Source organism: Hipposideros armiger, unplaced genomic scaffold (genome assembly GCF_001890085.2).
Source record: "Hipposideros armiger isolate ML-2016 unplaced genomic scaffold, ASM189008v1 scaffold_738, whole genome shotgun sequence".
Taxonomy (NCBI): Eukaryota; Metazoa; Chordata; class Mammalia; order Chiroptera; family Hipposideridae; genus Hipposideros; species Hipposideros armiger.
In genome coordinates this window covers 707195-732653 of record NW_017732088.1, presented here as the reverse complement: position 1 = coordinate 732653, position 25459 = coordinate 707195, and the positions used below count along the sequence as shown (strand labels likewise).

The 25459-nt window shown below is 38.8% G+C and overlaps 1 protein-coding gene and 1 pseudogene across 1 annotated transcript in view; one reads left to right on the top strand and one right to left on the bottom strand.

The window, feature by feature from the left end:
- Positions 1 to 25459, top strand: part of TMLHE (trimethyllysine hydroxylase, epsilon) — a 61747-nt gene that overhangs the window by 9603 nt on the left and 26685 nt on the right. Inside the window, 1 exon segment of the mRNA XM_019627630.1 lies at positions 20477 to 20671. Coding sequence (XP_019483175.1) covers positions 20491 to 20671 — 181 coding nt within the window. The 5' untranslated portion in view covers positions 20477 to 20490.
- On the bottom strand, positions 5665 to 7810 carry LOC109373616 (hsc70-interacting protein-like; annotated as a pseudogene).

The window sequence follows — 25459 nt, the reverse complement described above, 5'->3', positions numbered from 1 at the left end:
CTCAGCTCGGGCCGGGAATTGAACCGGCAGCCCTGTTGCTCAGAGCTCGCACTCTTGAGCAAGCTCTTAACCAACTGAGCCACTCAGCCAGCCCCTGTTGAGTTTAATTTGCTCATCTTTTTCTAGTTTCTTAATGTGGAAATTTAGGTTATTTATTTGAGATCTTTCTTACTTTTTAATATAGGTATTTAAAGCTATAAATTTCCTCCTATACTCTGCATTAATGGTAGTCCCTAAATTTAAATATATTATTTTTCTTTTCTTTAAAGTTCAAAATACTTTATAATTTCCTTATTTCTTTAGCCTATGGATTCTTTGTGTGTAGCTTAATTTTTAAGTATTTATGGATTTCCCAAATTTCCTTTTGCTGTTGATTTCTAATTAATTCCATTGTGACTGGAAAACATACTTCATTATTTCAATCCTTCTTAATTTATGGGGAAATATTTTATGTCCTAGCATATGATCTTTTCTGTATAATGTTACATGTGTGCTTAAAAAAACGTGTATTTTGCTGTTTTGGGTTAAAGTGTTCTATTGATGTGAATTGGGCTATGTGGGTAGATAGTATTATCTAAGTCTTATATAACGTTATTGATTTTCTTTGTAATTGATTTATACATTATTAAAAGTGGGGTCTTGAAGTCTTCATCTATTATTTTTGAATTATTTTTTTGTCTTTAATTCTGCAGTCCTTGGGGCCTCCACTGCCCATTGAGAACTACCATGCCACAGAGATGGTGGGGGGGAATGGGACAGCTCCTGATTAAAATGTCACATTACAACCATTCTTACTCAAGGTTCAGTAGTTTTTCTTGAATTAATGCTTCTCAATTCGGTGTATAATTTTGGTCAATTTCAAGGGTCATGAGGGGTTGTTTTTGACAACTTTGTCCAGTTTATCTTTGCTTTTTGAGGAGGAGTTTTGCTGAGCTCTTCACATAGCCATTCAGAAGTCCTGCCTGTTTCTATGTTAAGCATCTATTTTGAGTAATTTATTTTTTCTAGTTGGGTAATTTGTTTTGCTTTATTTTGTAACTGGAGATAAAACGTAGACATTTGGGGTTTCAAGCTCTTAGTGTGATTCTTGTGCTACAGAAAAAGTAGAGGCAAAGTTAATTTTTTTCCAATACCTAAGGCAGCCATTCTGCTCAGATGCAACTGCCAGTCATTCAGGAATCAAAATGCCCTAGTTTTGGGCTTGCAGCCTTTCAGGAGATGATGTTTCTTTCTCTGTAGTAACCATGAAGTGACTGAAGTTGACCCATATGTGATTGCCTACTCTGACTGGAATTTCTAGCTATGTCAGTTTCCCACGTATTTATGATTATTCTGCAACCATTGATTGTTGGATCTTGATTTAATTTAATTCACATAAAAAAGTATTGAGTCCTTAGTATATGTTAGGCACTGTGGGGGTTACAAGGAAATTTGTTCTGTGACCTCTTGGAATTTACAGTTTATCTGGAGAATCAAAGCTTATATACTTGAATCAGTTAGGAGGACAGTTCAGATCAAGACAACACCATCATGTTTGGATCAAACAGTATGTGTTGTTGACTAGAATAGTCTGTGCTCTTTAGTCATATAGATCTTCTTCTTCAGTGTGTACCTCACACCATAAAAAAGGGAGTCATGGCACATAAATGGCCATTCACAGAGAAATCATGAATCATTCAATCTGGCTAACACTGGCCCATCTCCCACTTGACTCTCCTTGAAATCGTATTTGCCATTTGTTTCTACTATTGCACTTTTGCCTCATCCTTTATATTGAACACCCATTGTAACCTTCTGTTTCTCCCAACCACAGTCTTATCTTGTCCTATTAGTAGGTCATCCTTGGCCTACCTCTGATTGTTTCTCTTTTGGTTTTAGCAGTGCTCACAACATTTCACTTAGACACTGATGGAAATCCTCTTTGGGTTGCAATACCTGACCCTCAGAAAATCTATCTTTCAAACAGTGACTGTGGTGGCTCCATCGTGTATCCTTGTAAGAGATAATGGTGCCCCAGTAGACAATGTATCTGGTAAGTATGGCCCTGATAAAAGAAGCTGCCTCCTTCCATATGAAGGATACTAACCAATAAGCCAGCTCACAGAACACAAGAGTATAGTTGCTAGCCTTGGAGTTATCGAGCTCCACTTACTCTCCCTGGAAAGCACATACATGCACAGATACGTGACCAGAGCCCTGGTTCAGTTTTCACTGTAAAGCCACTAACCATAACACCTATGCTTCTATTGGAACATTTTTCTACCAATTCATCATAGCTGCCTAGATTTCATAATGATCCCTGAGGTGCCAAACATTCCAAGGCACGGAGGGGTACTGTTCATTTATACCACATTCTTATCCCACAATATTTATGCATCTGAAAAAGGGTCTTCTCCAACACAACAGGATGGGACACCTCACATAGCTGATGGGATGCCTAGTCCATACTTTTACTACAAATCCTCACAGCCAAAGGCCACTTATAAAGTACAGGTGGGTGGTCCCTGCTATAAAGTCATCCTCTCTCTAGGGTATATGGGTGCCCCCTCCAGTGGGCACCAGGGTCAACAGGCTTCATACAGAAGCAACAACAGACCAATGCCTGTGCTCAGCAGAGCCTGGTGAAGATTCAGAAAAACCTGGCTTAGCACCTAGACATGAAATGTGTGGTTGAGGTGTGTGTATGACCTTGGGTTGGAGAAAGTACACTTACATTGCCAGTTATAAGTCCTCATGGGCCAAGTCTAAGCCCAAGTTCTCTACCTGTCCATAATGCTATCCCAGTGTGCCTCTGTGGCTCCTGGAAGAAGTCACTTAAAGACTTTTGGGCACTGCATTTGACATTATGTCCTGTGGCATGCATAAATATGAAGTCTGTGCACTATAACCAAGGACACACCAGGAAAACCCAAAAGGCAGCTGCACGTACTCTTGACCCTAAACCACCCTTGTTGGACATAAACGTTACTTCAACCTGTCCTGCCCTGCCTCCCAGTACCACAAGCCATACTCATTACAGTAGATGCACTGATGAACTTGGCCATGTCCTGCTTTACATTATTGTCTCTCACCAAGGGCCACAGTTGTCATTCTTTTTCTTTTTTTCCAGTTTGAAACCATTCTTTATTTTTAATGTAGCTAGAAATATCTATATATTTTATATCTATAAATAAATATCTATAAAATAACTATATATTTTAAGCAGAAAAAAAACTTATTTACTTTTCCTTCTTATACCATTATTAGCATAAGAACATTTCTGTTTAGAAATGATATTGAGTTTCTATGAAAATGAAGAATGTATTTGTGGAACTTAAAAGTCTAAAAGCACAGTACACATTTTCAGAAGACCAATTGTTCTTTTACCCATTTATGGTAATATTTGCAATGTTAGAATGTACTTAGGCGATGTATAGTTAAGTAAATCAAATCAAATAAGGAATCCAGAAGCAACTGGTCTTGAGTTATTCACAGCATACATTGGAAATTTTGAGAAAGGAGAACACATACCAGTGATGCCAAAAAAACGTATACACATTTTAAGGGATGTTATCTATGCTCAAGCAGTAGTTCGCCGTCATCAGAAGTGTCTGGACGCTCTTGTAAATGCAGAAGTCAAACGTGACTAGTATTTATCTGTTGTTATCGGTATACATTGAATATTACAATTAATACAGTTTTTCCTTTCTTAAAATGTGTATACATTTTTTGTGCCCTATGTGTTAATAAAACAAACAGTGCTAAGTTCAAATACAAGTTTGTATACTGAGTATTTTAAAGGGTTTAAAAAACATGTTCAATTAGCATATAGCTTTTTCTCACTTATATAACCGATGCATTTCTATCTCCTTGTGTACAGCAATGGGTTAGAATCTGAATCAGCTTATGATTTCAGAGATGTGCTATTTCAAAAATATTTTCAATGGAATTTACTTCACTGTTCCTACCACCGATTCTTCAACTAAGCAAAGTACAGAGGGTCTCATCCCTTGAAATTGAACTAGCATGTTAGTTGAAAGACAGGAAGAAATCTATAAATTCCTGGTACAGTGCCTGGCTTTAGTCTTATTTAATATAGGAATTGAATGTACAACAGAAAATTTATCATTTTATTTATCCTTGGAGGAGAGGGAAGGAGAAAAAGGACAGGTGGAAATAAGGTTGCAGTATTTAAGAGCAGAATAGGAGAACAATGAATCTTCCATAGCCAACAACTCCACAATAAAGAACAACCATGGATCTCATCAGTTTTATAATTGATGTTGGATCAAGCAGTTAGGTTCCCCTCTGTGTATCTCAATTAATTCAAACCTCATACTCTCCAAAATACAAACACAAACTCAATTTAGCCTCCCGAGTGGCTCAGTTGGTTAAGTGCTCGCTCAAGAGTGCGAGCTCTGAGCAACAGGGCCGCCGGTTCGATTCCCGGACCGAGCTGAGCTGCCAACAGGTGGCAGGGTGGCTCAGCTAAAACACACACACACACACACACACACACACACACACACACACAAAAATAAAACTCAAATGGTATTTCCGAAGTAGAAGACCAAACACCAAAGGGAATCCCTCTTTCCAACATCTTTTGATATGAGAAGATTTCACCAAAGTAGAAATCTAACACTTAAATATGAAGTCTCCTGGCCAAGTAAGAAACTACGGCTGTTATGGGTATTGCCCTACATAGTCACTGTATGTATTACATATTAAATTAAACCCAGCATTAAATATGCTTGCACTATTATGCTGTGAATGATGATAGCAGTGAAGATGCTAGCGAAAGGGGACTATCTTTAGCTCAAGAAGAGTAAGGAGGGAGGGAAATGTGAAAACAAGTAGAAAGGTGACAGAGAGTTGCACATTTTCTGACTAGGAAAGGTAATTTAAAATACAGAAATATAAAAAGAAAAGTATTCCCTTATTTCCCTTGTGTGGAAATAACACGAAACATTTATTTTATGTATCAGACAAGAACAGAGCTATGTAATCCAACTCTACTGCATGATAAAAACCATCCTTTCACTACCGTGTAAGATTTAAATGCAACTCAAAGGGTATATGTTATATAAAATGTAATAAGATTGCTGCCACCCTGCCAATAGTTCTAGGTCCTACCCAGGTCCTACTGCAACACTGGTGGTCCCAGTAGTTTTATCGAAATAAATCATTTCTTTTGAAAAGCAAAGCATTTAAAAAGACAAATCAAAATGCCTCAGTAACCATATATCCAACTCAAATTTTATCTATTTATGTTACATTTGCCTCCCATGAATAAACCTTTATTTCACTCAAATTGAGCAATAGATCTTCCATACTGAAGTATCTCCTTTGCCCCGTTAATTCAAAGGAAAACACCAAAATAATTACTAAAGGAAAACAAGGTTGAACATACCCTTTTAATTTGTTTTAAAATATTTTTAAGGCTTCAAAGGGTTTAAAGTGTGTAATTCATTGTACGAAAACGTGATTGGAATGAACACCCTAATGGCAAACCACTGTAAAATGTTACAGCTGCATTTGGGCCAGAGGCGTAGGGAGTTTCTTTAAAGCACCCCAGCTTTCTTCATGAGAAGTTCAGAGGTACACTGGTTTGTATTATTATGACATCCATGGACAATCTCCATTGCTTTTCCTTCAGCAAGGGCTTTATGTGTCAGAAGGGCATTACGCTTGACCTCCAAACTGGGCTGACAACTTACTGATGAGATTCAACCCAGCAATCCATAGTGGGTTGCTCTGATATTTTGACCTATTTGCCGGGTTCTGGGCCACATCCTGGAAGGCCACCGTAATTCTGGATCTGGCATGGTTGCAAGAACCTCATGATCACTTAGACTTTCATTGAGCCCAGGCACTCCTGCCATTCCAGGCATGTCCCCTCCCATTCCAGCATTTCCCCCAGGAAAGCCACCTGGAAAAGAGCCCTACTGAGCACCTGGCTGTTCCCTGGCTTCCTCCCTCTGGGCACTTTCAGGTTCTTCCCGAGCCTTCTTTCCCTGAGTCTTTTTTTTTCATTTAAACTTTTTATACTAAATTTATTGGGGTGACAATGGTTAGTAAAGTTACATAGGTTTCAAGTGTACAATTCTATAATACATTATCTATATATTGCATTATGTGTTCACCACCCAGAGTCAGTTCTTCCATCACCATATATTTCACCTCGTTTACCCTCTTCTACTACTCTGTCCTCCCTTACCCTCTGGTAACCACTAAACTATTGTCTATGTGTATGATTTTTTGTTTCTTTTTTTTGTCTTGTTTGTTTGCTGCTTTCAGTTTTATATCCCACATATGAGTGAAGTCATATAGTTCTCAACTTTTTCTAACTTACTTCGCTTAGCATAATCATCTCATGATCCATCCATGTTGTCACAAATGGCAGTATTTCATCTTTTCTTATGGCCGAGTAATATTCCATTGTATATACAAGGTCAGACAATTAAGTTTGAGAACTTGTTGCAACAATGTTTCTAACCTTTTTTGATACCAGAGGGATTATTCATTATGAATTTGTACCAACTGAGCAGTTAACCAAGTTTACTGTTTGGAAGTGCTGAAAAGGCTGCATGAAAACTTAGATGACCTGAACTTTTCGCCAACAATTCATGGCTCTTGCATCACGACAACGCACCAGCTCACACAGCACTGTCTGTGAGGGAGTTTTTAGCCAGAAAACAAACAACTGTATTGGAACAGCCTCCCTACTCACCTGATCTGGCCCCCAATGACTTCTTTCTTTACCCAAAGATAAAGGAAATATTGAAAGGAAGACATTTGGATGACATTCAGGACATGAAGGGTAATACAACGACAGCTCTGATGGCCATTCCAGAAAAAGAGTTCCAAAATTGCTTTGAAGGGTGGACTAGGCACTGGCGTCGGTGCATAGCTTCCCAAGGGGAGTACTTCAAAGGTGACCATAGTGATATTCAGCAACGAGGTATGCAGCACTTTTTCTAGGATGAATGCGCAAACTTAATTGTCCGACCTCGTATGTACCACTTCTTATCCTATCATCTATCAAAGGACACTTTGGTTGTTTCTTCTTGAGCCTTCTCAATCCTTTCCATTCTTCCTTCGATCTTTCACTCTTTACATTGTCGCACATACTTTCTCCAATGTTCTGCAATTTTCTGGACCGTTGGTTGAACTGCTTGCAGCATCACACTGGTGTCTTCATCATAATCCAATTTACATGCAAGGGCAAGGTCATGGGCTGCTTCTTCCCAATGGCCCAGAAGTCTGTGTGCTTTCCCTCACCATTTGCAAAGCTGAGCTGAATCAGGAATTATTTCAATAGCTCTGTCACAGGCTCAGATGGCAACATTTGGCTCCTGTAATTTGATGAAGACACTGGCTCTCTTGCCACACAGAATGGCCAAGCGAGGATTCAGATGGCATCTGTGAACAAGTCAGTGGCTCTCTGTAGTTCACCATCAATTAGGGAATCAATGACACTCACTTCTTTATCACTTGCCTGATCCATCATCTCCTCGGTTATCTGCTTTTTCTCTCCCATTTCTTGAGGGGCTTCAGTTTCTGGTTGAGTCACACCTTCGTTGTCAATTTCTAGATCACTTTCCTCACTTGATGGTTCATCTGTCTCTATGTTTTCCCCCTCCTTCTTACTATCTGTTTCTGCTTCCTTGATATTTTCTTCTGTTTTATGAGTAGCAAGTGGTATTTTACCCTCCATGCTCTCCATCCATTACTTCAGGAGGTGCATTTCCTGGGTACGCAGAACGATATGATCCTGTTTAGACATTTTCACAAAGGCCCAGAGCTCGCTCACTCTGTAGGACTCCATGGTGGGGGAGTGGCAGAAGGTGGCTGTGAGGCTGTGGCCAGATCCCAGGCACCGGCACTAGCTTGGCATGGCCGTGTAGAAGGGTGGGCTGCTGCTGTCATTACTTTTCAAACCCCCAATTCTTTAAGCTCTTGCTTCTCCTCTCACAGCATAGTAACAGTGCTCTCTCTCCTTTCATGTAAAAGATATGCAATGCTCTGCTAGTCAATGATTATTTCTGTCTTTCAGCTTCACTGTTTATTCTCCTATAATGCTTATAGAGACTGCTTTAAGCAATACATTTATTCATATTTTTCATTTTGGATTGCAATTTTTGCTCTTGCATACTATAAAACCACCTCTCTGTTCAGGGAGTGCATTTTTAACTCAACTCAGCTAATGCTTTTTATGTATTATACTAATCTGGTGCCTTAACCCCACTACCTAGATGTTACTGGGGATCTATTCTTGCCTACCTCAGGATACATATATAACTAGTCCGCTAACTGTGAAATATATGTTAGTAACCAGAGCAGAAGTTGCAACCTGTCCACACTAGGGCTGAATATAACTTGAAGAGGTATTTTGGGCCTATACCGTTCTGGCCACCACAGTATTACATTTAAATTTCATGGTGCCCACAACAAAGTGTCTCTCAAATGTCTGACTAATGGGCCCAGCTGCTGCATGAGGCCACACTTCTCACGGACTGAGCATGGCAAGGACACTAATGAAGGCCTATTCCTTGGAGACTCGTTCTCCTCTAATGGGCACCTTCGGCTTGATGACTCCCCAGCGACCTTGACGAAACCTTAGGACTGCATTGCAGTCCAAGACCTTACCTGTTTTCCTCTCTCCTCCACAGGGGTTAGACCTGCGCCATGGTCTGGCAGCTCGCCCAGTCTTTTCAGACTCTCTCTCCATTCTCTCTCACACTAGTTTCACCCAATAAATCACTTTCACATCTATTTGTATGATGGCATCTCCTTTTCAGAAACCCAGACGAATGCAGTTGTCAACATTACAAATTGGAAGATTTCATATATAATCTGCATTTCTGGCTCCTCTCAAAAATTCTGAAGAGCTGGCAACATTAGGCTTGTCTGGCAATAATCAGCTAAAGCTAAGTAGTGGCTAGGATTTTGGGACAGATCAAGCATTCTTTACTTCACTCCTCTTTCCACTATTCCTTACTGTCTCTTATACGTGCCTTATTTATAATATGTTACTTGCCCTGCTCCTGCGGGCATTTAATTTTTGAGACCCTGAGATAAAGGAGCGTTTCATTAACTCTTATAATCCAGTATATTGTTGTACTAGTTATTATACCAGATGCTGGTAGTAGTGGGGAAAATGGCATAGACCTTGCTCTCTCGGGAGCTATTTCTTGTAATAACGAACAGGCAATAGCCAAGTGATCACAGTTTGCCGGAAAAGTCATGATGTATTTTTTCTATGTTTTTCGTTTCAAAAATGTGTCATGACTTTTCTGGCAACCCAATAAAAACAAATAAATATATAATTTTAAGTTATAATAAGTAAAAGGATTTGTGAGAAAATAACAAGGATGCTGATCCCCTTCTTTTCTCTGTTTACACTAATCCCGTGGTATTCTCACCCAGTTTCATGACTTGAAATATCAACTGTAGTACAACTTTCAAATTTATATCTCCAGCTCAGATCTCTTCCTGAACTTAAGACTCATATATCCAGCTGCCTGCCTGATAATTGCATTTAGAAATCTAATAGGCATCTTAAATTTGACAGTTCCAAAACTGAGCTCCTGATCCCCTCCAACCCTGCTCCAGCAGTGTTCCCTAACTTACTTGATGACAATTCCATACTTTCAGTTGCTCAGTCGGAGTACCTTGAACCATCACTCATTTTTTTTCTCATACCTCACATCTAATCCATCAGCAAGACCTCTTGTCTGTACCTTCAAAAATACACAGAATCTGGCCACTCTCATCACCACCACTGCTACCACCCTAGTCTAAGCCACTGTCACTTCTTGCCTGGAATACTGCAATAGGCCTACTAACAGGTCTCCCTTCTTCTTCCCTTGGCCCCTTTACAGTTCATTCTCAATACAGCAGCCAGAACAACCCTTTTAAAACATAAGTAAGTCATCATGTTATTTCTTTGCATAAAACCCTACAATGGTTCATCATCTCTATCAGAGTAAAACCCAAAGTTTTTCTGTGTTGGCGTAAAAGGCCCTATGTGATCTATTCTACCCACCGCCACCTTTCTGACATCATCTCCTTGATTGCTCAGCTGTGGCCACAGGATTTTATGCTGTTCTTTGGCCACAACAGATACAATCCCAGCTTGTATCTTGGCACTGGCCTGCTTTATACCGGATATCTTCATGACCAACTATCTCTGTGTTTAAACGTCATCCTTTTCGATGAAGTCTACCCAGACCACCATATTTAAATGTCCTACTACCCCCAGCACACCCCTTTATCCTGCTGAGTTTTTTTCATAGCTCTTATTGCCTTCTCATTTACTATATAATTTACTTTTCATTGTGTTTATCTTTAATTGCCTACCTCTTCCCACTAGAAGTTAAACCCCATGAAAGCAGAAAACTGTGTCCCTTTTTTTCACTGATATATCCAAAGTATCCAAAATAATGCCTGGCACAAAGTTGGCACCCAATAAATATTTGTTATATGAATTGACTAACTAATTAACTAGTTAATAATGATGTCATGGAGGGTTTCTTCAGGGAATTGACATTTAATCTGAGACCTGAAAAGTGAGTTGGAAGAATGAGCAGGACAACATGGTAGGCAGAGGAAACAACATACTCGTATGCGAAGGCCTTCAAGCAGTGGGGCAGGATAGATGGGGCCAATTATGTGAAGCTTTAAGTGCCACTGTAAAGAGATGACCCAGTCTTGTTGCCTGCCCTCAAGAAGCTCTCAGCAAATAGGGAGAGAAGAAAACCCCCACAATTACTATATGTGTGATAGGTGTACTTATAAGAGTATGCACAAAGAGCTGTGAAAACACTGAGTAGGCAGCTAACTATTCCTAGGGGAGTTAGGAAGATTTTACAAAGAAGGTGACATTAGAGCTAGGTCTCAGGCAGGAGAGTGACATGATGAAAGTGTTTTAAGAAGATTAATCTGGCAAAAGTATGGAAAGTGGATTGGAATATGGAAGGACTGGAGGCAAAGAAACCATCTAGTTTATGGCAGTAGTCCAGGTATGAGGTGATGAAGGCATCTATAGGAATGGAAAGAGAGGACAAATCTCAGAGACATTTGGAAGGAAAAATTGACAGGAGCTTAATGGACTCTTGGCTTTAAGCCTTTCAAGAGGTAATGCTTCTTCTTTAGTAATAACCATGAAAAGATTCAGATTGACCTATTATGTAATTGCCTACTCTGACTAGAATTTCTAGCTATGGCTGGTCTCCAATAGTTTGTTATTGTGATTGATACTTGTTGGACCTTAATTTACATTAAGATGGCTTTAGACTCTTAAGGTTGGGAAGCTCTCAAAAACATAATTTTGACTATGAAACAGCAAATTATTCTATTAAAAGAAAAATGAGGGAAACCATGGGCTGCACAGGAAATTTTACAATGAGCTCATAGTTCCTTTCTTTTTTTAAGGATAATATATAAAAGATGGAAAAGAAGGATACATATAACAGGTGGCATGTGCCTAAAGGATTAGTATTTTGAAAAATAAGGCCCAAAATTACCTCAGGCTTATAGAAATATATATTAACAAAGACAACAAAAACAATATTTTAACTGTGTTCTCAGAAAGAAAAAGTTCATGTATTCTGACATGGATAAGCTGTAACTCAGAAGATATCATTAAACTACTCTCAATGATCAAAGGAATTAAAGATAAAATACTGCCATTTGTGACAACAGGGATGAACCTTGAATGTATTTTGCTAAGTGAAAAAAGTCAGACAGAAAAGGACAAAAATCATATGATTTCAATATGTGTGGAATATACAACAAACAGACAAAATAAAATAAAAGTAAACTCATAGATAGGAAAAATAGATTGGTGGTTACCAGAGGGGAAGTGTAGGAAGGCAAAATGAGTAAAGGGGGTCAAATGTATGGTGATGGATGGACACTAGACTTCTGGTGGTGAGCACACTAGTGTATACATATGATAAATTATAATGTTGTACACCTGAAACATATAATGTTAAAAATCAATCTTACCTCAATAATAATAATAATAATAATAATAATAATAATAATAAAGAAATGTCTTTAGTTTATCCCTAACTTGATTGATAGCTTGGCTTGACATAAAATTCTTGGTTACAAATAAAGTACAGAAATTTTAAAGCAAAAAAAGAAAAAGCGACTGGATTCATGTAAATACATTGCCACTTCTAACAAAGAAAAAGAAGAAAGAGTTTTCAGGTGAGTGCTTAGAAAATTACAAAGTTATCAGCAAAGACTCCACACAAATCTAATTTTCATTTCTGACAAGATCATTAGAGATAGTTCATGGAAATATAACATGAATGTTGAATGAGTGAATGAATGAAATTTCAGCAAGATTTTAACACATCTCTTATGACACACTTATGAACAAGAATTATGAACCCATATTGATGTGTTACATAATTAATACAATTACATGTTAATTAAGTTACCATACTCAAAGAGAGCTGATTAATGGGCCATAGGCAAAGGAAGAGTTTTTGATGGCCTGTTTCAAACCCTACTTTTTGCTTGACCTAGTCAATATTTTCATTACCTAAGTAAAGATTTAGAGCAGACATCTTACCAGATTTAAAGAGGTTATGAAGCTGGAAGAAAAGTAACTCAATCCAATTCTCACAAATATTTATGGAGCTCTACTATGTACTAGGAACCAGGCTAGATGTTAGGGTAGGAAAATGAATAAGACGTAGGTCTTATTATTGAGGAGTATCCAAGTACTACTAGGGGGAAAGACATAAAACATGTAATTTTAGCAAAATGTATTAAGAAACAAGATGGAGACATAACAGAGTATTAAGAGAGAACAAAAGAAAGCTACTAGTTCTTTCTGGGAGTTTAGGGAAGAATTATCAGATGAGATGATATATCCATTGATTCTTGAAAAATGAATAAAAAATAGAGTAGGAAGTTTTGAGGGAACAGAGAACAAGAACATGAGCTTCTTAGAAACAGGAAAGTGTATAGTGGGTTTGGGAAACTATAAGCAATAACATAGAAAGAGGTATTTAACAGGAAGTGAGGGTGAGAAGTGCTTGGGACCAAGCAATGGAAGGCGTTATGTAACATGATGAGGACATTGGACTTACCCTGAAGGCCCTGGCAATCCATTCAAAGGGAATTACATACTGCCATATCTATTTTCTTTTAGTTCACTTTTCCTAGTGTGCAAAATGGTTTAAAGGGAGAGCAAGTGTGTATATGAAGAGATTAATTAGGAGTCTATTGCAGTCTTTGAGTGAGAAATAATGGCAGGCTTGAACTGAGATGGTGAAAAGTAGAGATATTGGGTTGTCAGAAAAGTCATGACATATTTTGTCTATGTTTTTCAAAGGTCATTTATTTATATAAAGAATAAAGTTCAATGATATATTGCCCATTTTGTTCGATAACCTTTTGCCATCTTTCAGTGAGCTTCATAATTACTTATTCATAGAAGGACCTGTCTTATTTGCAAAAAACTGAACAAGGTGCTGATTTATAGCCTCATCTGAATTGAATGTTATACCATGCAAGAAGTTTTCAAGAGAGCGAGACAAGTGGGAAGTCTGACAGCGCAAGGTCAGGCGAGCATGGTGGGTGTGGCAAAACATCCCATCCAAGCTCCAATAATTTTTGACGGGTGATTAAACTTGTGTGTGGTTCATGTTGTCGCGATGGAATACAACTCCTTTACAATTAACAAGCTCTGGACATTTCTGGATGATGTATTCATTCAAACTGTCCAATTGCTGACAGTACACATTCAAATTGATTGTTTGGTTTCTTGGTAGGAGCTTGAAAAACACAACACCTTTAAAATCCCACCACACTGAGAGCATAACCTTCCTCTGATGAATGTCTGCTTTCGATGTCGTTTGAGGCGAATCATCACGTCGGGACCAAGACTGTTTGCACACCACATTGTTGTAAACAATCCACTTCTCATCACCAGTTATCAGTCACTTCATAAAAGGATCGTTTTCCTCACATTTAATGAGCATATTGCAGATGTTTATACGCACCGGCAAATTAACTTCTTTAAGTTCATGCAGAACCCAAATACCGAGCTTGCTTATGTATCCCAGCTTCTTCAGCTGGTCGTGAACGCTTGAATAATAGATGTTCAATGTTTCTGCAATCTCTCGTGTCATGTAACGTGGGTTTGACTCGATCAGTGTCTTTATTTTGTCGTCATCAACCTTGGTGGGCCTTCCTGACCGAGGAGTGTTGTTGAGATCAAAATCACCAGCACGGAATTTTGTGAACCATCGTTGGCACTGACGTTCTTATAGAGCATGTCACCGTAAACTTTATGCAACTTTTCACAAGCTTGACATGTGTTCTTCCCTTTATGGAAGTAAAACAGTAAAATGTGGCAAAAATGCACAGTTCGGTGTTCCATCTTCAACTTGTAAAATCTCCAAAAACTCAGCCAAGTTGCTCAATTTTTTTTCAGAATGAAGCTAGAACTGTCAGCTGTCAAATGACATAGCAATAACATAGAGGCGAATGGCTCTAGTACTTCCAAAAATGAACTAGTGCTATCTGTCACAAACATGCATCATGACTTTTCCGACAACCCAATATAATGCAGTGGGTCAGGTTTGAAAATCATTTAGGGGGTAGAAGTTATAATGATATGATAATTGTCTATAGGGGAGAAATTTCAAAGAAAAGGTATCAATTTTGAGGCACAGATTTTAGATTGAACCAGTTATACAACTAATTAGATGGTACTGACATCTACTGTGAGGAATAACACTATGGGAGGAGCCAGTTTAGGTGTAGGGAAATCAAGATGCCATTAATGGGTGCTTCATGAGGACAGGAATATGTTTTTTGTTTACTGATATATTTCTATCACTTGTAACGGTCCCTGACAACATGTAAAGGTCTGATATATTTGTAATAGGAGTCCTAGACATAGAGGAGAGAAAGAATGGTACACAATAAGATTTAAAGAAATGATTACTAAGAGTTTTCTAAAAGTAACACAAGCATTCTATTATTTTGCTTTTGCTGCATACCAAATCACCACAAACTTAGTGGCTTTTAAGCCAACACCCATTTATTAGCTCCCAGTTCTGTAAGTCAGATGAGGCATGGCATACTGGGTTCTCCGGTCAGTGTGTTAAAGGCTGAAATCAGGGTATTTTGTCTGGTGGCTGTAGCTAAGAATCCACATCCAGCCTCGTTAAGATTATTGGCTGAATTCAGTTCCAAGTGGCTATAGAACTAAGGTCATTATTCCTTGCTGCACATCAGCTGTGGGTCACTTTCAGCCCCCAGAGACTGCCTGTACTATTTGCCATGTAGTCCCCTCCGTTTTCAAAACCAGTGGAGAATCTCCATTACAGTAAATCCCTTTCCTGATTCAATCCTCTTTCACTAGAAAGAGCCCTGCGCCTTTTAAGGGATCACTAGATTAGGTTATCAACCAGAATCATCTCCCTTCCTTAAAGCCAACTGTGCCATATACACAACCTAATTATGCATGTGAAATTCCATCATATTCACAGTCCCTCTCACACTCCAGGGGAAGAGATTATAATATGGCAAGGGTCACTGGAGGTCATTTTAGAATTCTGCCTATTACAAGCATCAAGTCACAGATTTTAAAAAGTGCTATAACTCAAAGCAGAACAAATACAAAGAAAACCTCATCTAGACGTATTTTAGTAAAAAATTCTTAAAAAACAAAGGAAAAGAAAAAAAACAAAATCAGTTGGAGAAAAAGATGTATTACCTTACAAAAAGTAGCAGTTAGATTTGCTTTGACTTCTCAACAGAAATAACTTGAGAGAGTGGAAAGATGTCTTCAAAATCATAACTGTTAATCTAAAATTCTGTATCCAGTGAAAATAGCTTTCAGTAATGAAAAACAATTAGATGTTTTTAGATTGTCCAAAACTTAAGGAACCTACCACCAAACACCAACGGAAATATTAAGGATCTTTAAGAAGAAGAAAAATGACTCCAAATGAAAGCTTTGAGATATACCATGGAATGAAGTGCAATGGACAAGTTAAATATGTGGGTAGATCTGAAGCCCATTGATTGTATAATACAAGAATACTAATGTTGTGTGGAATATCTGTGTGTGTGTGCACACACACGTGCATGTAATTAAAATATACAACAATGGTTGAGGAAGGAGAATACATAGAGTTAATATAAATTCTCTAATTTGCATCATAATTTAATAAATCAAAGATAAATGTTGTAATTCCTAGGATAACTACTTTTAAAAAGCAGTAAAGGAATGTATAACTAACAAGTAAACAAAGGAGGAAGTAGAATGATACAACTTACTAATCAGTGGAAAACAAAGCAAAAGAGGAAAAGGTAACAAAACAGGAATAATTAGAAAGTAAATATTGATACAGTAGAATTAAACTCAAAATGTACTTAGCACATCAATTAAATGACAAAGATTGTCAGACTTGTTTAAAAATAAAATCTGTGTGCTGTTTATAAGAGACATAGTTAAATGTCAGGATATAAGACGATTAAAAGTAAACGGGTGGAAGAAGTATACAATGCAAACACTACCCAAAAGAAAACTGATGTAGATATATTCATATCAGACAAAATATAAGGTAGGATTCTTTACTAGACATAGAGATATTTTATAATGATAACAGAGGCAATTCAGCAAAAAAATAAAATTATTCTAATATGTATACACTTAACACTCAACATATACAAAGCAAAAATTGACAGGTGTCCAAACAAATTCAGTTGTCATCAGAGATCTCAACACATATCCCTCATTAATTGATAGAATATCAGAGAAATAAAACCAACAACTGTATCGAAGAGTTGAACAATAATATTAACAAACTTAACCTAACTGACATAGCCATATGCAGATGACCACATGCAATAACTACAGAATACATATTCTTTTCTTCACACAGAAAAATACATGCTATGCTGGGCCATACAGCAAGTCTCAAAAACTTTAAACAATTACTATTGCACTGAGTATGTTTTTTGGCCACAGTGAAACGAAGGTAGAAAATAATAATGAAAAGAAAACTAGAAAATCTCCCTAAAATATTTAGTATACTTTTAAGCAACCTGTAGGTGAAATTTTTTAAATCACAATAAAACTTAGAAAATATTCTCACCTGACTGAGAAATGAAAGGACTGCATTTCAAAACTCATGGTGGGGGGAGAAATAGGCAGAGCACAGAAGATTTTTAGGGCAGTGCAACTACTCTGTATGATGCAATAATGACGGATCCATGTCATTACACATTTGTTCAAACCCATGGAATGTACACCATTACCAGGAGTGACCCCTAATGGTAACTATGGGCTTTGGGTGATAGCAATGTGTCAATGTGGGTTGATCAGTTGTAACAAACCTACCACTGTGGTGGGTGGTGTTGATAATGGGGGTGGGGGTTATACATGTGTGAGAGGAGGAAGTATATGGAAAATATCTCTTTCCCTCAATTTTGCTGTGAAACTAAAACTTCTCTAAAAAATAAAATCTTAATTGAAAATGTTCAATGGGCAAAAGGTCTGAACATAAACTTGACCAAAGAAGATATGTAAATGGCAGTTAAGAATATGAAAATATACACGACATCATACACAATTAAGAAAATGTGAATTAAAACAACAATGAGGTGTCACTACACACCTATCAGAATGGCTATATCTCAGGCTGGCCGAGTGGCTCAGTTGGTTAAGAGCTCACTTAAGAGTGCGAGCTCTGAGCAACAGCGGTTTGATTCCTGGCCTGAGCTGAGCTGCTGCTGAGCTGCCAACAGGTGGCAGGATGGCTCAGCTAGTAAATTTGTTTTTCTAATTAAAAAAAATGGCTAAATCTGAAACCTGACAGTACCACCAATTTCTAGCAAGGATGCACGGGAAAGAGAGCTCTCATTCACTGCTGGTGGAATGCAAAATACTACAACTACTTTGGATTACAGTTTTGAGTTTCTTGTAATGAGAGTTTCTTAAATATAGACTTAGCATACACCCATCAGTAGTACTCTTAGGTGTTTACCAAAGCAATCTGAAAACTATGTTCACGCAAAAATGTTTTTTGTTTTTTTTCATTTGTTTGGTTATTGTGTATGTATATAGCAGCATGGAGATTTCAACTGTCTGTGATCTGGAAGTTGGTCCTCCAAACTGTTTATGTTGATGAGGTTTCATTGAAGGAATGGGAATGGCAAATAAGAGGGAAGGAGGCTTTCAATTTTTATTTTATATATTTCTGTGTTGTTTAGATTACTTTTCTTTCCTGTTTTTTTTCTTTTCACAGTGAGCAAGTTTTATTTTATAAGTAAATACAAAACAATGAAACACTTCTTCAAATAACTCTGATCACATGGAGTCCTCCCTGTTTTCCCAGGCATAGATAACTGCTTTCTCCTTTATACCTCTTCACACTGTACTCTGCACTTAAGACTATCATAAATAATAGTAATTATCACCCTCTATTTGTCTTTCTTCCCCACTAAATTGTGAACATCTTTTTTTTTAGATTTTATTGGGGAACTGGGGGAGCGGAACAGCGTTGGGGAATCCAGGAAGGGAAACAGACAGGTAGACAAATTGCTGTTTTTTGTTCTTCAGTCTAGTTGCGGAGGACGTCGCTTCACTGGCCCATGTTGGTATGATCATTGTGCTCTTCCTGGGTGAGGCAATCAGTCACTGGTCATTGGTTGGCTGCTCACTGCAGCTCACAGCAGCTCTCGCTGGCTGCCAGCTGCTCACACTGGCTGCTAGGCACTCATGTAGCTCATGGCAGACCACTGCAGCCCTGCTGCAGCTTACTCCGTCGCCGGCGACTCACAGCAGTCCAGCTCCAGGTCGAGCTGTTGTTCAGCATCTTAGCTGTAGAGGGCGCAGTGTCACTGGCCCTTATTGTGGGGTCCGAACTGCAGCCCTGCTGCTCAGAGCTCGTGTCCCAAGCCAGCTCTTAACCAACGCACCACTCGACCGTGTGAGCATCTTGAATGGTAGCTGGGATTGCTGACTTATTTATGTTTATATTCTCAGTACTTAAGAAAGAACCTATTATACACATGTTCAGTAATACTTGTTGGGTAAAATAATGAAGAAATGAATTAATATATTTGCTTAAGAGTGTTTTTTGGGGGGAGTAATCCCATACAAAGGAAGAAGAGTATTTGATTAAGAATCAAGAATTAGATCAGGGGTTGGTGTTTTTTTTTCTTTGAAGGGCCAGATAGCAAATATTGTAGACTTTGAAGGCCACATATGGTCTTGGTCTTATATTCTTTTTGTTTGTTTGTTTACAATGCTTTAAATGCAAAATCCATTCTTAGCCATATGTCATATAAAATAGGCATGGGACATAATTTGCCAGCCTCTGTCTTAGATAGTACCTGTAGGTAGGAGATTGGGAAACAAGAAACAGTGGAGAAAATAAATGAAATCCAGATATCAGCAGATGCTTCTCTATGCTCTGTTCCTTACCCCTACCTGTAAAATTTTCAATACATTTGACGTTTGCTCTTGATTTCCTAACCTGTTATTTCAGAAACTTCCCTAAGTCCTCAGCAAATTCTACCATGTCTTTAGCTATAGCCTCTGGGTAAGTGATTGATTTCATCCTACATCAACATGGAATTTCATCCTGTCATCACTTTGCACGCCCTCCCACACACACACAGATGCACACATCCACTCAAAGTAAGCATTTTGTGCATTTAGTGACCTTAAGGGGTTACTGAGAAGGTTCACATCAAGTACCGTTCAGCTTCTGTGTAGTTGCATATCTTTACCCCTCTTTTCCCACAGGACAAATTAATTTTGTTTAAGTTCCTATGCAAATGAAGTTGTTTTATTACTCTTTCTGAAACCATGACACTCAGGGAGTTACCAACTCCAAGGAGGGTTGTCAAGACGCTTTTACCAACAGATACAGTTTATTTCTAACAATAGCAATGATAATGATGATGATGATGATGATGATAGCAGCTGACATATATAGAGCTTACTGGGGGACAGACACAGTTCTAAATCCTTTAGTCAACACAGTGAATCCATGAGATAAGTATTATTATTGTCCTCGTTTTACAAAACAGGAAATGGAGTCACTGAAAGTTTAAACAGCTTGCCCACAGTCATACATAATCAGTGGAGAAGAACGTTCTAAGGAGTCAATGTGAGGGCGATCAATGCTGTCACAAAAGAAGAGGCCCAGAAGGATAAAACTTGAAAACCAATCCTTATATGTGGTTGGAAGTTTCAATTTAGGGAATTTTTATCAGTTAGTCAAGTAGAAGCAATATTACAAGGCATAAAATGAGAATGGCTTGTAAGAAAGTGGAAGTAATGGTTATAGCCCACTTATGCTTAGCTTTTCAGAATTTCTGCTTTGTTTAATCCTATGTAGTTGAGGTAATTAAATCGATTTTTTACAGTTTTTTCTGTAGTGTTATTCCTTTGGCCTTGTAAAAGTTGTTTTATATTGTTACTAACTCTTTCTTCTTATAGTTGAATTTTCTAGGATGTGGTGCCACAGGTTGTCCTACCTACAAAGCAGGATCCAAGACCTCCTGAGGGGAAAAGTTATACAGTGGACCCCTCAACAGCCCCACTTCAAAAGCTTATTTCCATTAACTGTTCATTGGCACCATACAGCCTCCAAGTTTCTGAACTGTGCTTGGCAGCAACATGAAAACCATTTTGGTAAGATGTGTGGAGGCAAATACCTTTATTTTTATTTTTTTAAAGATTTTTATTGGGGAATTGGGGGGATGGGAACAGCACTGGGGAATTAGGGGAAGGGGAACAGACAAGTTGCTGTCGTTGTTTTCTTCAGTCTAGTTGTGGAGGATATTGCTTCACTGGCCCAAGTTGGCACCATCTTTGCGCTCTTCCCAGGCGAGGCAGATCAGTCGCAAGCTTCTGGATGGCCGCTCACTGCGGCTGCTGGCCGCTCACGCTGGCTGCTGGCTACACACAGTAGCCCATGGCAACCCACTGCCACAGGGGCTGCAGCCTACGCTGTCGCTGGTGACTCACAGCAGCCCAGCTCCAGGTTGAGCATCTTAGCTGTAGAGGGCAGTGTCACTGGCCCTCATATATGGGATCCAAACCAGGGCCCTCTGGCGTCTCAAGCCAGTTCTTAACCAACATGCCACTAGGCCGGCCCTAGTCAAGTGATTTTTGACAAAAGTGCAAAGTTGAGTCAATGGAGAAAGTATCATTTTTTTCTACAAGTGGTGCTGGAACAACTGGTTGTCCATATGAAAAAACAAAACAAAACAACACCTTGACAGCTACCTCAAATTTTGTGTAAAAATTAACTGAAAGTTGATCATAATCCTAAATGTAAAATGCAAAACTATAAAACTTGTGTCAGTAAACAGGAGAACATGATTGCTACCTTGGATTAAGCAAAAAGTTCTTAGATACAACTTCAAAAATCATAATCCATAAAGAAAAAATGATAAACTGGACTCTTATCAAGATTCAAAATATTTTCTTTGTGAAAGACACACATGGGCAGCCAGTTAGCTCAGGTAGTTAGAGTGCAGGCTCATAACACCAAGGTTGCCAGTTCGATCCCCACATAGGCCAAGGAGCTGTGCCCTCCACAACGAGATTGAAGACAACTACTTGACTTGGAGCTGATGGGTCCTGGAAAAACACCCTCCACAACTAAATTGAAACAACTACTTGACTTGGAGCTGATGGGTCCTGGAAATACACACTGTTCCCCAATAAAATTACAAAAAAAAGACACTCATAAGAGAATGAAAAGAACAACCAGATTTGGGGAAAATATTTGCAAACTACATATCTGAGAAAAGAATTGTATGCAGAATATATTGAAGACCTCTTAAAACTTAGTAAGAAAACAAATAACCCAGTTTTTAAAAAGGTTGAAAGATATCAACAGACAGAAGATGCTCAGTATAATTTGTATTAGGTAAATGCAAATGTAAGTCACAATGAGATAGCACTAAATACCTAGTAGAATAACAGAAACCCACAACAACCTGACAACACTAAATGCTGGTGAAGATGCAGAGCAACGCGGACTCCTATCACTAGGATAATGCAGAAATGACACGGCCACCCTGGAGGGCAGTTTGGCAGTTTCTGATAAAGTTAGACTTAGGCTTGCCAGCAGTTGCACTTCTAGGTATTCACCCAACTAATTTGTAAAATTTATATCTACAGCAAAAACTCACACATGAATAACAGCTTTATTCATAATTGTCAAAAATGGGAAGCTACCAAGAGATCCTTCAATTGGTTAATTAATAACTAAACTGTAGTCCATTCATATGCTGTAATACTATTTGGCAACAGAAAGGAATGAGCTATTAATTCACACAATGACGGCATGAATCATAAATGCATTTTGCTAAGTGAAAGAAGCGTGACCATAAAAAGCTACATACTGTATGATTCTATTCATATGACATTCTGTTAAAAGCAAAATCATAGGGACAAACAACAAGTCAGTGGTTGCCAGGGGTTTGGTGGAACTAATCTATATGGCTGTGTAGTGACAATGACTCTGTGCATTAGAAAAAGTACCATCAAACTTTAGAGCAACAAGAACCTTAATGTTTATAAATTTTTTTAAAAATCAGCTAGGAGGCCAGAGTCTAGGTTGGAGTGCAGCCTGTGATGTATGAATGAGACCCTATTACAAATATATGACTTACATGATTGAAGGGCTCAGAGGGGAAGGTGCTGGAATCAATAACATTGTAAAACGATGTTTTGACTGGAAACCATAAGGATAGAGACAAAGAACTCAACATAAACACTGTACTCTGGTTGGTAAAGTTGTTTGTTACATGAGTACAGATTTACAATTCTGAAACTGCTGTATATGTGTACTGAGATTGAACACATAAAGCATGGCAGATGGTGGGAACCCAATTTCTTACCATTAGAGAGTGTGGTTACAGATAAGCATATAGGGAAGGCTAGAATGAGTCATGTGATACTGGATTCCAGTTGGAGACATCAGCATGAACTGATGTTTAGCTTAATATAGATACAGATGACTAGATACAAAAATAATTATAGATATGTTTTTACACAAATATTAGTATATTTCCTAGTTATGTCCACTGAGAGAGCCTAGAAGCAATGACACCCCAGTAGCAATGAGCACACCCAAATCTTGGTTTCCAATACCTTACTCCAATAAAAGGAACCAAGGGCAAGGGCTCCTTGGAGAATGGCTGACTCTAGGGCTGGGACAGGGGAAATGCAAGATGAGACTGGAGAATCTTGAAGTGCCAGAAAGTAAGGAATTGCTAAGAAAAAAAAAAGATGAGGTAATGTTAAAGGCACACAGGAGCTAACTAAAACAGTTACCAACTGCCAAAGCTGGAACAATTTGAGCAGAAAAATAATGTAGTATTGGATTATAACCCAAAGCATAAAATTATTACCCTGATTCCATGCTTATATAATATAAATAAATGATTGAATAAATGGGGAGAGTAGAGACAAGTGTCCCATACAGGAGAATTCCAAATAATTTATGTAGATACTCTCCCTTCCCCTACTATGGAGGTGAATCTTAACTCCAGTCTTAGGATGTAGGCCACACGTAGTGATTTGCTGCCAAAGAACAGAATATGGAACGAGGGGGAGTAACTTGAAGTAGAGATACTCAGCAAACACTGCGTTGACCAGGTGTTCAAGGTTAACATTAGCAGTGATAAGTCATATTGATAGCATGTGCCATTGAGGTGATGTGGTGAGATGGGCCCTTCACTTCTGTGGCCATCCTCCCCAAAACCTGTAACACCACATTAAGCATGAGAAAAGCATCAGACAAAACCAAATTGGGGGACATTCTAACACAATGCCTGACCAGTACCTCTCAAAACTGTCAAGGTCATCAAAAACAAGGAAAGTCACAGCCCAGAAGAACCTATGGAGACATGATGACTGAATAGAATATGGGTCCTGAATGGGATCCTGGAATAGAAAACGGACTTAGGGGAAAACTACTGAAATTCAGATAAAATATGGGATGTAGTTAATAAATAACGTATCAATATGCATTCATTAATCGTGACAAATGTACCATACTAATGTAAGATGTTAATAATAGGGGAAACTGCATGAGGGCTATATGGCAACTTGTGTGTTTGCAACTTTTCTGTAAATCTAAAACTTCAAACAAGTTTATTAAGAGGGAGGGAATTGGAGAAGGTAGTGAAAACATAAAGCCTTAAGTTTCACTATGAAAGGGAATATAAATGAGGTAGGGTGGGAGTGGGAGTGGTTTATAAAGTGAAGGGGAATATTGTTTTAAGATGGGAGATATTACAACATGTTTGCTGATGAGAATGATCCAATAGGGAGGAAACATTTGATGATGCAAAACGATAGAACAATTTCACAAGTGTGGTGCCTGAGTAGGAGAGAAGAGAGGAGATCTAATTCATAAATGGAAATGTTGGCCTTGGTTCAGTGCACAGATATTTCAACCATAGTAGCAGGAAGGATGGAAGACTATAGGACGGAAGACTATTGGGTGGGTGGGAAGCATGAGTTTGTGGAGATTCGCTTCTAATTGCTTCCAGATTCTCTTTGAAGGAGTAACCAAGGTCATCAGTTGAAATTGGGAAGGAAGAGGCGGTGTTGGCAGTTTGAAAAGAGGACAGTGTGAAATAATCTTGGAGAGTGAGTGAGTGATTTTACTAGGAAATTACGCAAGGAATGTTTGGCAGTGTTGAATACTCATTTGTGATTTTTGGTGGTAATTTTAAAATGAGAGTAGCCAATGCAGTTTAATTTTTTCCCTCTCTCTAGCAATGTCCAGCTGCTTGCCTGTAGGCATAGAAGAGGTGGGAACTTGAGTTTATCAGGGTTGGGGCTTTGTCAGGTAAGTGTGGCAGAGGGAGAGGAGGGCAAAGGAGTTAAAGGTGTTTGTGAGGAATCGATTAAAATGATGGACCATGGAAGCTGGACTCTATAATAAGGGAAGTGAACACATTAAAGGAGACAAGATGACAGCTGGCCGAGTGGCACATTGGTTAAGAGTTGGCTTCGGAGTGCAGGCTCTGAGCATCAGGGCCCCGGTTCGGATCCCACATGCGGGCCAGTGACACTGTGCCCTCTACAGCTAAGATGGTGAACAACAGCTGGACCTGGAGCTGGGCTGCTGTGGGTTGCCGGCGACAGCATAGGCAGCAGCCCCTGCTGCAGTGGGCTGCGGTAAAGCTACCATGAGTGGCGGGCAGCCAGGGTGAGTGGCCCTGAGCTGCCGTGAGCAGCTGTCCAATGGCCGGCAAGCGACTGTCTCGCCCAGGAAGAGTGCAATGATAATACCAACATGGGCCAGTGAAGCGAAGTCCTTCACAACTAGAATGAAGAACAAAAAGACAGCAACTTGTCTGTTCCCCTTCCTCAATTCCCCTAATGCTGTTCCCTCCCCCCAATTCCCCAATAAACATCTTTTAAAAAAGAAAAGGTGACAAGATGATGGAT